Genomic DNA, 15,401 nt, shown 5'->3' on the forward strand with positions numbered 1-15,401 from the left:
GCAGCCCTTAATGAATATAATAACACATGCTGGCAGCAGGGAGTCGCATGACTAACTTTGTCAATGCAGCAATTGTTTATATGTAATAATTTTAAAACATAATGCGTATTTTTGGAAGAAACTTCAATCAGTTTTTATGATTAGTGCTGACTTACATGATTCAACTGCATGAAAATAAACCATATCAAGACCTGTAGTTTCCAGTTTGCCTTTAATCAAACTGTGTTAAAGTGTTAAAGTTAGATTCATCATAATGCTACATTTACTGTATCAGTCATCAGGGGTGGAAAGTAACTAAGTACATTTACTCAAGTAGAGTACTGGAGTACAATTTAGAGGTTGCGTTTTCAGATGGTACTTCCACTCTGCTGCATCTCAGGGGAGAACATTGCACTTTTTACCGCACTACATTTATCTGACTGCTCTAATTACTGCAGAGGTACAGATTAAAAATGCCAATAAAACAGTCGGATTAAAACTAACTGTAAAATCAATTCGACAGCTTACAGTTAACCAGTGGAGGGCAGCACAGTTTTGTGTGGTAAGAGCTGCAGTCTCTGGATGTCTCGCCTGTTGATAGCAGAATAAAGTGCATTTCCATAGTGAAGTCTGGGGGAGATAAAAGCATGGATGACCTTTCCTAGACCTGCAGAGGAAGGAATGAGCTGATCTTGTTTCAAAGTTGGTCAAAAATAACACCCAGATTACAGGCCTCCTTTTTAACATTATTAATACACCCAGACTAGAGGGAGCTGGGCCTGGGCCTGGGCCTGGAGGGGTGATTGTTATTATTTCTGATTTGGAAACTGCAGGATAAGTCTTAATTTCAGTGGCATAATACAGGAAACACTGGTGGTACCAGGTGTTAAATCGACATAGAGCTGTGTGTCATCCACATAGCAATGAAAATAGCTAACAGCACATAGCAAATAAGAGGGGACCCAGAATAGACCCCTGGAGAACCCCACAAAAGGGAGCGTAACAGAGAAGGACCTGTTTCACAGACGGGAGACAAACCAGTCCAGATGGTGCCAACAAAGTTTTTCAGACGGCTGATTAAGATATCGTTGTCCACTCTGTCAAAGGCTGAGCTGAGTCAGCAGTACTCAGCATTGGTGACCTCGATCAGAGCACTTTCAGAGCTGTGTAGATTGATAGTTTAAGAAGGGGTAGACAGTGGCATCTTTAAAACTGGAGTGGAAAATGCCACCGACCGTCTGAAATACAAAATACATCCGTCTGAAATACATCTTTCAAAAGCCAAGTGGGAATGCAGTTTGAACAGCAGGCGGACAACAGTTCAAGTCAAGCTCTCTGAATTAATGTGCTGCCGAATCTCCACTCGTTACACAAGCAATCAAGAAATCCTTCACATCTCTCGAGGGAGGATTCAGCTTGCTGGCTAAGCAGGGGACCAATCACAGTTTATGGTTTCAAAGAGGATTCTGGGATTATGAACCTGTTTAGTGATCAGGTCTGGAAAAAAAGGAGGTCCTTGCTTCCTTGATTGCAGACTGATAAGTGGACATGTCTTTTGAGAGAGGGAAGGAAGACGCTGCGTTTATTCTAGGTTTCCTCTCTGCCTTCCTGCACTGACTTTTCAAATTCATTATTTCTTCATTCAACCATGGCAGAGAGGATGATTTCAACTTTTTATGTCTGACTGGAGCTACAGAATCTAAAATATTCATGCAAGAACTGTTATGAACCCCGACAAGCTTGCCACAGTGATGCTGCTGTTCGTCATGATGTCATATGTAATCACAGGGACCATTTTTCACAGGACAAGAACTTTTACTTTTGAGACTTCGAGTACATTTTGCTGACGATGCTTTAATAAAAAATGTAATTCTGAATGGAAGACTTTTAATTGTAATTGAGTATTAAAAGTAAAAGTACTTATTAATACAGATACGTTAATGTGTGAACAGCGTCTCTTGCTGTAACTCGGGTGAGGTGGTGCTCATTTTGCTCTATTTTATATGGGGATGTATGTGACTAATTGTTCTTTTCATTATGGATTAATCTGCTGATTGTTTTCTCGATGAACGGATTGATTCATTTGGAAAAAAGAAAATAGTGAGAAATGCCATCACGATTACAGAGAGTACAACGTGACACCTTCATAGTGCTCGCTGTGTCCAACTGGCGGTCCAAACCTCACAATTATTAAAAATAATTACAAGGAAAATAAAATGCTCAATTTCAGAAGTTGGAATCATTAAATGTTTGGCATTTTTACCCACAAAATGACTTAAATGATGAGCAAAATAACTGTAAATTCATATTGTGTCAGTTGACTGATCACTTCAGCTCTACCTGCACACACTGTAGTGTTTACTGTTTAACATATGTTTCATATGTTTTGTGTGTAAAATCTTAATTTGCAAAGTAAGTACTGTTGAGCAAATTGTAATGAAATTCTTGAATATATGTACTTAAATTCCTCCACTGCCTGCCATGCATACAGGCTGTAACAGCAAAACTAGCAGCAGTCACACTGCTGAAACACTGTGGCTCGCTGTCACTCAAAGTAGCCACACTGACTCAATTCAAAACGAGCCGCTTACATAAACATTCACTCTGCGTACAGTCATTATGAATGAGGGAATTAACTATGGAGAGCAAAAAAAAGTTTTTTGTACCAGACTGTAAACATGTTTATTTCTGTGGGGACAGACTCACTGTCAGAGGCAGCCTCAAGTGGTCATTTAAGGAACTGCAGTTTTTGGCACTTCTGCGTTAGCTTCATTTTTCAGCCCCGGGGGCTGACATGTTTTTCCATTGGAGGACAATAAAGGTTTAAGTTGAACAGACTGAATACCAATAATCTCTCTAGGTAAATATCATACTATGATCATACAATCTATGCAGGTCTTTCTGTAGGTGAAGGTAAATGACCTGCTACCTCCAACTCGAGGCAACTGCACCGCCAAGACACTGAGGAACCAGCACAAGCTGGCTGAACCCATGGCCAACCTGGGTTGGGGGCTGAGAAACTCAACGCTACACACAGCAGTTAGGCTATATAATGACACTTTTTAAACGAAAAAAAAAAAAAAAAAAAAATTAATAAAACGACATAGCATGGCCACCATGACTGCTAACTGCCCCCGATTTTCACTGCCCTGAAATATTTTAGTTACTCATTTAGCTTTTTTAATCTTGAAATTGTTTTGTAGTTTTTTTCTTTCTAATGTTTGTCTTGTAAATTTCTGCGTTTTTTCAGTGGAGTCCTGGCTCCAGTGCAAGCATGAAGTAAATAAAATAAAATCAAAATCAAGTGTGCCATGTCAAAAAAATACATTATCAATGTTCCCAATCTTAGTTAAACCTTTAAATCATCCAGGTTTAAATGAGACACAATTTTCCCACTATTTCACACCCTCTTATCATAACCTTGCCACATGTGGTGAGCGTACAGATCATTTCGCATGGCCCATTATCAGTTATCATGAAGAACACATGAACACCGTAAACACAGACCTGTGGTTTCCATACACCATCGAGAACATTTCACAGGTGCCACACTGATAAAATGATAACTGAAGTGCGGGCGTTCTTTGAAAACTTGGATGCCCTTGAGCTGGTGTGTTCTCTTGCCACATGTCCTCGTGGTCTTTCGTATATAAATCACACCCGTGGCTGACAGTCCTGTACATAGCCAGCATCATGAACACTTTCAACGTCCTGTGTGCTTTGGGCCTCTTTGCTGCTCTTCAGGTGCCTGGCACCTCAGCGGAGGATGTGGAACCCTCAGTGAGTGAGATGAAATGTACTCTCTAATAGGGAATTACCTATGTGTATATTTCTTGTTTTGTCATCTTTTGCCTTTTCCAAACATGCATTTGTTTCATTTTTCTTCTAATGTGCAATAAATTAACCATCATTTCTCTCTCATCTCTGAAAACCACAGCTGATGCAGGGTGAGTTTGTGGAAACATTATTAGTATGTAATATTCACTAAGATTGGATATATTCAGACGTATTCAAACTTCATAAAATCCTGTTTTTCGTTTTGTTTTAATTGTGTGAAATTAGGTACCGTCCTGGTCTCTTCCTCAGAACAGAGCGAGATTGTGAACAAGCACAACGCTCTGAGAAGAGGTGTCCAGCCAACTGCCAGTGACATGTTGGAGATGGTAACATTTCTCGACCCTATTATTGCCTGATTTGCAGTGTATCAGTAAAAGATGATTTTCCTACCAAGCACACAGCACTTGGAGATGATGGTGGTCTACATGTCCTAATGGCTGCTCTGCCCGCTGCTCCCCACAGAGCTGGAACAATGAGGCTGCAGCCAATGCTCAGGCATGGGCCAACACCTGCTCCATGAGGCACAGCCCCGCCAGCTCCAGAGAGATCAGCAGTAAGTTCATTAAAACACCTCTATGAAACAAGTCGCTGTACAAGCACATAGGCAAGCAAGAACCACTGTTATTAAGTTTAACAAGTATTTTATTCTTGTCAGGGAGTGAAATTATCTGAAAGAGACCACATTAAACTTTAGACGCCCAGACTAATGAAATTACCACGTTCAAAGCACTGGACCTACCATATCTACAGTAGGTAATGGCAGGAAAACTTAGGGAAACATTAGTTCTTGTTTCAGTAGTTTAGTTTCAGTATCAGTTTATTGCACGATTTCTCTTTTGTAGCTGGGTTGAATCAAAAACAGGTAAATGTATTTGTATGGGCGATGGTCTTTATGGTGAGATTTATTCATTAAAATAACGCCATATGAGTTAATGTTAGCAAACATACCAATATAATACATTATATAGGAATATGGAGAATATTTATTTTACATCTGAGGGAGAACAAACACAAATGTCCTGCTTAATTCTCAGCAAGTGTTTCTTTGTTGTTTAACTGCAGCCAGCGGCTGTGGAGAGAACCTGTACATGTCAAGCTATAGGGACAGCTGGAGCAACGCCATCCAGGCCTGGTATGACGAGGTGAAGGACTATCGCTACGGAGTGGGATCTATCAATGGAGGAGTGGTCGGTCACTACACGCAGGTGCACTGAAGTCCCAGTTTGTAAAGCACTTATTTCTGACTAACTTGCAGACAAATAGGCCATCGCTTGCTTGGAAATTATCTTAAAAATTCAAAGAGACTCAGTAACCCAAACAGTGACAATAAAAACAACATCATACTGTGCATTAATGCCATCTGTTGGTCTCTGCACAGGTTGTTTGGTACAGGTCCAACGCACTCGGCTGTGCTATGGCCTACTGTCCCTACTCTCAATACAAATACTTCTACGTCTGCCAATACTGCCCACCGTAAGTACAGAGCGTCTTTTCTGTCTTTCACCAGAATATCTAGCATGTCTTCTCACTTCTAGTGAATATATACATGCATATGTAATATTAAATGTATTTGGGTGTTCATCAAAGAAAGTGTTGATTCCAATACAAATAATGTGAAAATCATCAATAGAAGCACCTTGTGTTTTACCTGTAACTCTTGAAAGACGAATAATAAAGCCCATGCAACAACAGAACTGTAATGATCTGCAGTGATGAGGAGAAAACTGCAATTTGCATCTAATTTGTCCTTCTTCACTGTGCTGAGTATAGTCATTAAATGGTAATTCAGAAGTGCTTTGCCTTCACACATCATATGTGACATGTTGAGTCTTTCTGCTGCTCTGTTTAATAATTGATGCTTGGTGTACATTACAGAGGAAACTATCAGTACGCTCGTCCCTACCAGGCTGGACCCACCTGTGGTGACTGCCCCTATGCCTGTGACAACAAACTGTGCAGTAAGTGGCAAAAAAAGTGCTGGAGTCTCATCTTTTTTTGTGAGTTAGGATGGCTGATTGGACTTCTTTATTACACTGTTGATCCTGCTCTCTTTTTCCTCTGCTTATTGCAGCAGAAGCTAAACCTGAGTGAGAGGAGCCCACAAAGTTTGAGCACAGACAGAAAGAAAAACCTGAAAAGTATCAGCAGAAGACATAAATGACTTTTCATTCATTTAGTAGTTAGCTTCGTCAGCTAGGTTTCCTGCTTACCTCTAAGTTAGCATAGTTAGATTTTTTCAGATATATAGCAGGAAGATAATCCAGCTTCCTGTTATTGGCAGTTCACCCTTGTTCCTGGATCTTAATGTAACAAACGAGACAGGAAAACTTCATCATGGAGAGAAAGACTTTGCATGACTCCGATCAGAATCTTGATCTCTCCTGATGGATGTTTTGGGTTTTTTTGTATGTATGCATCCATTCATTTTCTCCATTCCTCTCTTTCCTCCAGCCAACCCCTGTCCCTACAGTGATCAGTACAGTAACTGTCCTGAACTGAAGCAGCAGTGGGGCTGCAGCAACAGCAACGTGGCCTCTTGGTGTCCCGCCTCCTGCAGGTGCACCAATCAAATCATTTAGATGTCTCGATGGGCTCTGACTCATCAGCCTGTTACAAAATAAATGAAACATGCTAATCACTAAAACCTGTGTCCCTCCGATTTAATACTATTTGATCTGCTCAGTAATCAGCAGATTAGAAAGGAAATGTATTTTGGTATCACAGGTCTCTGGACCAACAGGAGCCTTTAACTGTATGTAAAGTGTAAACTCACAAAGAGGTGGAGAACTCACTTGGCAGGGTGGATTGGGCAGGAGTGGGGAGGAAAAGTTAATTCCACTGAGATTTCCAAAAGCTGAGCCAAGAAACAGCAACAGTTTGAGACCACACCTGCTTGCTGTGTTAATAACAAAAACTGAATAATGTGTCTTTGCCTGAACGGAAGATCTCCAAGATTTGTAAGTGATTACTGATCAAAGACCAATGAGAACAAGCAACAGACTGAAAACACCCTCAGGTAAATTCCACAGGAAGTCTGTGTTCAACTTTCTGGAGAACTGGATGGGAGGGTTTTACTCTGCATCAGAAACGGTTTCTCATCATTAATTTACAGCTCTTACCGTGTGTAAACATATGTGGCACACATATTGCGTGAAGTAAACATACTTCATGCAAAGTATGCAAACATGGAGAAAATGTGGAGTTATTTATACAAACTACATGTACATTCCGCAGGCAGGTCACAACATTTCAAGAAAAACCACTTGTGTCTTGGGTTTCCTCTAAATAAGAGCAAGAATATGATCTGAGCAGCAAATGACAAAAAGCAAGTGGCTTTGTGGGTATAAAGAGATGAAGAGAGACGACAACCCTGATTCCAAGAAAAGTTGGGACGCTGTTTAAAACAGAAATAAAAATAGAACGCAGTCATTTGCAAACAAACTGTGTTCACCAACAAAGTGTTCCTGAGTCCATGAGGTAATATCCTTTATGCACTTGGTTAAAACTTTGACTTGTTTCAAATTTTGGTTCATGTGGATATAAATCACTTTTATTTGATTTTTCCTGTTCATTGGTCTGATTTTATTACCAGCTTCCTTTCTTTGTGTCCCATAAGAATAAAGTTATCATCATAGAAGTGGGATACTTGTGTAATACCAGCTGTATGACGTGCTAGCATTGATAGCACCATTGCAAATCAAGTTTTCTATTGTGGTTCACACTGAAAGAAAATGATTGCACATCCTGAGTTCTGTCAGAATCATCTAATGTTGCCATTCTTGTCTGGTGAAGATTTGGATTAAAACACTACTCACATAGCTACCAGCACAGCACACAGTCAGGAGGCGAGGAAACATTCCCTTTGATTTTGCCTGGTTTGTGTGGATTCTAATGAAAGTCACCCTGAGTCACCAACAGTACTGAAAGGTTCAGCTTCTGTTTGCCCTCCAGGACCTTTGTAGCTGCCCCGGATCAGGGCTGTGGGCCTCGTTCTGCTGCTCCACTCTGCACTGCAGGGTCACCTGTGGGAAGTGAGCCCCTGCCCACTGAGTACTACAGAAACAGTCAAATCTCCCTCTAATGAAAGCACAGCGCTGCAGCTTCCTTCCTTTCATTGAGATGCAGCGCAACAAAATCCTCAGCTCACCTCTTAAGCTTTCATCACAAACACAGGAACATCCCACCAACAACCTCAAACCAAAGCCCACTGACAACAGATCTCCTTCATCACATGCAGAAGCACTGACAGATCACTTTCATCAATAAAGGCCTGAACGATGGAGAATCATAGCCATGGTAAACACTTTATTTCTAATCTGTAGGAGGTAGCTGGTTCGAAATTAACAACATACTTCCCTATATTGTCCTGAGAGGCTCATAACCTCTGAACTGGGTGCACAGTATAAGGCTTTTGTGTGCCCTGTGTTCCTCTACGTACCCTTACAAATGGCTTATAAGCTGTAGCTAATGGCTTCAATTACAATTACATATAATTAACTAATTAAGAATTTCAGACAAGATAAAATAAGAGAGACCTTATTGTCATCAGCATGTTTACAGTGTAGAAAGGACACAGAGGAATGAAACTGCTCCTGATGGTCCAAAAAGAAGACATGTACAACATAAACACCGACCTGTCGTTTCCCATACATCACAGATGTTTCATGGATGCTATGCTGATGAAATACTATCTTCAGTTTGGTACTGAATACTTGAGGTTGTGTGTTCATCTGTTGTGTGTCTGTGTGGTCCTGTGTATATAAAGGACACCTGTGGCTCTCAGAAGCAGACAGGCCTGGATTCAGTGCTGCCTCGTGCTTTGAAAGTGAGATGCAATGTCATTTCTAATAGGGAGTGTACATTTTCTGTTTTGCTCTAAACATACATTTCTTTATTTTTGCTTCTCATGTGCAAAACCTAACCACTATTTCAGAGAAGGTTCATCTCTGAAAACCTTTCCTGATGCAGGATGAGTGTTTGGAATTAATACTACTGTAAGATTTAGCATACTATAGACAGTCACATTTCTCAAAATCTTGTGTTTCGGCACCATCTCAGAGTCAGATTGTGAACAAGCATAAGAGGTGTTCAGTCTACTGCTAGCAGTAGACTGGAAATGGTAACATGCTGATAATGAATTAAAATGATTTAACAGCATTAAAAGCATCATGCGCTTCACTGGATTTTATTCTCACTTCATCCAGTCTTTTAGTGCCTGATTTGATATTCTCCCTTGTGCAGTATATCAGTGAAAGACGAGCTGATTTTCCTGACAAGCACACAGCGATTTTCTGGTGTAAACACTGTTGTCTTCTTCATGTGCAGATTTTAAATGCTGCTCCTTCCGCTGCTCCCCACAGAGCTGGAACAATGATGCTGCAGCCAACACTCAGAAATGGGCCAACACCTGCTCCATGAGGCACAGCCCCAAGAGCCCCAGAAGGATCAGCAGTAAGTTCATTTCAACACCTTACACAGTGTCATTTTACAAGCACACAGACATCATGCAACATTAAACTTTACACTGATCTCCAGACTAATTTAGCAGCTATTTAAAGCACTGTGTCTACCAGATCTACAGTATTTAAAGGCTGAAACATAAGTTCCTGCAGTAAATAAATGTGAAATGGCAGGTTTTATAGACGAGTTTCATAGCAGTGTATTGTGTGATTTCTCTAATGCAGCTGGGTTGAATGAAATACGGGTCAATACAATGAATGGTAGCGTCTTAAATATGCCACCATTACAAAACTGTTTAGATTTATGAATCATAATCAATTATCATGTGCAATAATGTTGTCAAAAAGATCATAGCTGAGTATTAAATAGGAATATGGAGTGCATTTATTTTACATCTGAGGGGGATAAACTTAAATTGGACTGAGGAGGAGGATGAGCCTCCATCATGAGAGAGGTTAATAAAATCCAGTATATGAATTTAATAAAAAGTCAGTACAGACTCTATATACCTTATGTAGAAGAGACTGCTGCATATGGTTCATCATCAGTACTTCAAGAAAAAACTCCAACAAAGAGCTACATGAAAGCTGAGCTGAGGGAGCAGCAGATTTAGTTTTACTGATTTGAACTGCACATAAAAGGGTCGTATATCCTCTGGAGTAAGAGTCAGGGTTGGTCAGGGTTCAGCTCAAAGTTCCTGGCTTTCACAAAGACACAGTGCAGTAGGGATGATGAATTTCCTTTCATACTGTTTTCCCAAGACTTTAGTGTGTCTCTCTCCTCCTCTTTAACAGTAGCTAGTGGAGAGAGAAGTTGAGAGAAGCTGCACACGTCAAACTTTAAGAACAGCTGGAGCAACTCCACCCAGTCCTGGTATGAAGAGCTGAATGGGATCTGTCAGTGGAGGGGTGGTCGGACACGACACACAGGTGTACTTAAGTTGCAGTTTGTAAAGCACTTGTTAATTCAGACTAATTTGCATACAAATGGGCCATCACATGCTTGAAAATGATCTTAAAACCTGTAATGAATTAAAGGGACTCGTTAACCCAAAGCTCCTGATGATTTTGCACTTTATCTGTTCTTCTCTGCAAAGGTACTGTAATGCTCTGCAGTAATGAGGAGAAAAACTTCAATTTGCATCTAATTTGTCCTTCTGCGCCGTGCTGAGTACAGTCATTAAATTGTAATTCAAAAGTGCTTTGCCATCTCAGATCAGATTTGTGACATGTTTAGGCTGTGTGAGTCTTCACTCTGTTATGTTTTATATTGGATGCCTTGGACTACCTTACAGTGTAAACGATCAGAACACTAGACCCTACAAGACTGCCCCAATACCTGTGACAGCAAAGTGTGCATTAAATGGCAATGGCAGTACAGCACTGGAAGACTAAATCTTTTCATGCATTTTGTTGAACGAGAAGGACTGACTGGAGTTTGTGTTAAACTTCAACCCCACCCGTTCGCCATTTCTAAGTATCTTATAAACATTTAATAAGTATTCTTTAATAGCAGTGTAATAATAGCTGTACGCAGATATATGGACATTTTTAAAAATGTTGGTAAATCACAGGTACAGGTTTATATACACAGGCTTGTAATGGTTTATCCACCCTAGCTTTTTTTTTTTTTTCTCTTGCCGTGAATTTGGGATTGGCCTTTATTTGTTAGTGCTGACCACACCCCCGGCCATTATTTGAGATGCGGCTCATATTTGACTGCTGGCTTTCCTGAAATAGCTAAACATATGAAAAAACTATTGTCACTGATCCACTAATAAACACTCATATCTGCCTATAACTACATTTAGTGTGTTATAAACTATTTATTTATTGTTTATACTGTGCTTATCTGGGGGAGTGTTACCAAAATGGGTTATGTTTTACACATCAACAGATTAAATTTGGTTAGTTTTTGTGACATTATCTGGAGGGCGTTAAATCACAACCACAAAATGTCAAGGGGGGCACAATAAAAGGAAATTTACTTTGGCATGGTGTGTCTCTGGACAAACACTGCCTGCAGAGCCAGGAGCCCTTTGACTGTACGTAAGGTGTACACTCACAAAGAGGAAGGAGAACACACCTGACAGGACGGATTTGGCAGGAGTGGGGAGGAAAATTAATTCCAGAGAGATTTAACAAAGCTGAGCCAAGAAACAACCACAGTATGAGACCACGCCTACTTGCTGTGGGTAAGAGTAAAGCAATGTGTAATCCCTTCGTCCTAATGGTAGATATTCAAGATATCCACGGTAAACTACACCACTGATTTGTCTTCTAAAACCAGTGACAGCAGCCCTTTACTTTATCAACACACCCTGGAATAAATTTTGGAAGGGCTTCCTGTTGAATCAGGCTGATTCCAAAAGAAGCTGGAAAGGTTTTTTCCTGTTAGATAACCTGACTGTACAACACATTACGTCCTATTTTAATGCTAGCATGTATCTAAGTATATAGTAATGGGGGAAGTATTGAGTACTGTATGAAACAATGCCCAGTGGTGGAATGTAACCAAGTGCATTACTTTCAGTCAAGTACTGTGCTTAAATACTTTACTTAAGTAGTTCCATGTTAAACTACAGTACATTATACTTTGACTTCACAACATTGCGCAGGGAAATATCACACTTTTGACTCGTTGCTAGTTTTATTTGCATATTTATTATATTTATTTAAACTGTCAGGAGAGTTAACGATGAATGAAAGGATGTTTTGCTGCCGGGGTTCAACAGGGCGATAGAGACATAAGGAGGCAGATGGAAGATAAAATCCAAGTAAGGAAGGAAAGTTGTGGACCACGTCAAAGATCACAGTCCTGAGGGAGAAGTCATCCTGGACAAGTGACAGACAGCAGCTTCATGATGAAAACAAGAAGTTGAAAGCCGACCTCCAGAAGGCAACAGACGAGACTGGACAGAGGGAAGAAAAGATTGGCTCTCTTCTCCAGAAAAAAATAGGATGCAACCACATTTGCCTGAAAAGCCTCTTTTGAAGAATGAAAAGAGTCCAGTGGGTTGAAGAGCCTGGAGGAGAGGTGGCAGAGAGAAGCTAGCCAGCTTAAAGAGCTCCTTGCTAAAAAAGAAAAACAGGTCAGCAGGGCCAATAAAAAGACGAGCTTGTACCGATGCTCACATTGACACCTCGGCCCTGCTCAGTGAGAGACAGTCAGCTCTGAAACAGAGCAAAGGGGAGAGAGAGAGAGGAGCTAAGCAGGAACTTTCTGTGCAGGCGGAAAGATTTGAGAAGAAGCTCTCTGATGGACCAATATCATCCACAAAATAGCAGTCTGACCTCTCTGAGAGTTGGGAGACAAATGCACGGCGGTGGGACAGAGACAAGGGAGAGATGGAAGAGGTGCTGCTCACCAAGGAGAAAATATGGAACTATGAGGAGGCAGAGAGGACAGAGGAGATGCAGTGTCTCAAAGAGGAAAACGCCCAGCTTTGAGTATGAGACCTCAGCTTATCTTTTGGATTCTACCAACGTTTATCAGAAGACTTCAGACCTTTGGAAGTGAAATAAAAACAGGCTGTCTTTGTTTTTTCAGGAGCTCACAGTGGAAAAGAAGCAGAAGAGTTTCTGGAGCTGCTCTCATCCTAAATGAAAGCAAACCCCTTCATCCTTCCCTTTAGTATGTTTTAGTGTATTTTTTTCATGAGGGTTATCATGTCATTTTAGTCTGAAATTCATGAAGTTTTATTTTGTGAGCCCAAAATTTGCAGTGTAATTATTCAGTACAAAAAGGGTATCGATACACAACTTTGTGTTTAAGGAAAAAAAAACAACCTATTAATACATTATACACGCTACAGTAATATTATTACTGGCTAACAAGGCAGAACAATGAAGGGAAATGGGTAACAGTGTTGACACTGCAATGAAATTAGTTATGGCATGGCTGAAGTCTGATTTGTCGCTTAGTTACCAGATCGTGGAAATTGATGGCCATTGTTAAGGGGCCCTCCCCCTTAGCTGTGGAGTCCCCCAGGGAAGTGTGCTAGGCCACTTATTGTTCCTAGCATGTATTAAAGACATGAAACAGGCATGTAAATGTGACCTGTTCCTATACACAGATGACTTAAGCTTGGCTCGGCTCCAGGAAAGGTCGAGCAAACAGCTGACTAACATCAGGCTCTCTGATAATAAACTCTCTGTACGCATTGACAAAACAGACTCAATTCTGTTTGGCTTCAAACCCAAATTACATGAAGGATTTCAGGAGAATGACTTCTTGGTTGAAACATCTGTCAATCACTTGCTGCACACTTTAAAGAAACACAGTGGGTGCAGGTATGGCAGAAAAAGTGAAGGCCAGAACGAAATTCTTCACCAGAAAGTCACTGGGAAAGGCAGACTCAGGGTATCCAGCTTAATCCAAAGCCACTTCAACTACACTAGCACACCCTGGTATAGTAGTCTTCCCAAGATACTGAAGATAAAACTTCAGGTCTCCCAAAATAAATTAATTGGAGTGATCTTAGGTCTACAGTGACACAGCGAAAACTCTGTCAGGTTCACATAATTGTAAACTGTGTAGCCCCAAATTACTTATGGAACTTTTTTGGTACTGGATACTAAAGCTAAAGCCGTCCTCCACTATCTCCACACACAAGTATGCACACACACCTCTACATCATCTAATTGCAACAAAGACTACAATGGAAATCAGCTCTGTGACTTTCTGGGTTATCCTCCCTGTTCTTTTAATTGTGGATGTACATTGGTGTTGGAACCAGGTAAATGTCCTTTTAAAATGAACTATCAGACAAAAAAAACTTATGAAGCACAATTGATTTTTAATATACTGTACTTTGTTATTGCTGGGGAACAAAAAATCAGATTAAATCGGAAAAAGATGTTTAAAGTTGTTATTCTTGGTGGAAAGAATCAAGCCTGCATGACCAGTAGGATGTCCTTAATCATATCAGGCTGCAACCTTCCTTTCAAACTGCCTGCTGTGACTTTGCACTTGAAAAGGAAGACACTCCAACTCATCCACATGTGAGGCTGAGAGAGCGTGCCTCTCATTAGGGGTCAACCGCTCATGTTCTGGCTGCACAGCAGGCTCCTGGTTCAAATCAGGCTGTGTTTGTATGAATAAGGCTCATGCAGTCTACACTTGAGAAGCATACATGGATCTACAGGCTGGGCTGGTTGGGAACTATCCGGACTGGATCTGCTTAGAGGTTTTTTCCCTGTGTTGGGAGTCTGTTCTGAGGTTCCACACTGCACTTACAGAACAGGTTGTTTTCATTTTGGCTCATAAAATAATCTGCTCTAACTTCAACATTAGATTTCCTATCGCCACACTGTCACACGCACTCCTATTGTGTTGGAATTAGCTCCCGGTCATGTGATAACAAACATCTTTCATTGAAAATAAACACTTGGGCTGAATTTCATGTAATCTTGTCTCCATGCCAAAAGAGCCTCGCTCTTCATACCACAGCATGTAGGAGTCAAATTAAACGTCTGGGCCTCTTGTTTAAGCTCTGCCACGCCAATCCCCATGAGTTTAACTGAGGAGACAGATGAGAGCGCCACCTGAAGTGAGCCGACAGGGGAGCTAGAAGGAGTGTTACTCCCCCAGCAGAGGGGAGATAAGGGGATGAGTTTTTTCTTTGCCAGTTGGTCCAGCGATAGCAGAAGTCCTCCGGCTTGCCCGAGCTCGATAAGCCCGGCTGTGCCATCCTGTGGGGCTTATCATCTCCACCAGCGAGCCTCAACAGTTAGAAAATGTTTATGACTTTGGCGTCAGTTTGTCTTCCTGAACAGCAGATTGTGTAATATGGGGAAAATAATGACTACGTACATGTTGTAAAGATGTCACAATAATGTCAATAATGTGACCTGGTGAATCCTGCAAGTTTCTGCTTCAAATAAAGTCATTCAGGCTGAGGTCAAATCAGATATGTTTACACAGCGTAGTAGAGCTCTGCCAGACAGCTCTCTATAGTGACAGAGAAAATAATCAAGTGAGGGAAATACATTTCCCTTGCCATTTCTTTTAATGAAACAGTGCTGGAGGAGACAGGAGGAGATAAGTGTGGAAATAAGGACAGAAACAGAAGAAGAAGAAGAGGAGAAAGAAGTTGGTAGAAACACAAAAAGTCATTTTCATAG

At 40.9% G+C, this 15,401-nt stretch overlaps 1 protein-coding gene across 1 annotated transcript; it reads left to right on the top strand.

Annotated features, from left to right (window-relative positions):
* Window positions 1-3,672: 3,672 nt before the first annotated feature.
* LOC139348135 (serotriflin) lies at window positions 3,673-6,395 on the top strand. The gene is made up of 7 exons (XM_070988085.1): window positions 3,673-3,763; window positions 4,042-4,142; window positions 4,279-4,369; window positions 4,879-5,021; window positions 5,195-5,289; window positions 5,692-5,774; window positions 6,268-6,395. The coding sequence occupies exons 1-7, from the start codon at window positions 3,673-3,675 to the stop codon at window positions 6,393-6,395; spliced, it is 732 nt and encodes a 243-aa protein (XP_070844186.1).
* Window positions 6,396-15,401: the final 9,006 nt, after the last annotated feature.

This window comes from Chaetodon trifascialis, chromosome 19 (genome assembly GCF_039877785.1).
Source record: "Chaetodon trifascialis isolate fChaTrf1 chromosome 19, fChaTrf1.hap1, whole genome shotgun sequence".
Lineage (NCBI taxonomy): Eukaryota > Metazoa > Chordata > Actinopteri > Chaetodontiformes > Chaetodontidae > Chaetodon > Chaetodon trifascialis.

Coding starts and splice junctions, on each gene's coding strand:
- LOC139348135 (XM_070988085.1), top strand. CDS start 3,673: ATGAACACTTTCAACGTCCTGTGTGCTTTGGGCCTCTTTGCTGCTCTT. Junction 3,764..4,041: donor GGATGTGGAACCCTCAGTGA/GTGAGATGAAAT, acceptor GTGTGAAATTAG/GTACCGTCCTGGTCTCTTCC. Junction 5,290..5,691: donor GTCTGCCAATACTGCCCACC/GTAAGTACAGAG, acceptor TGTACATTACAG/AGGAAACTATCAGTACGCTC.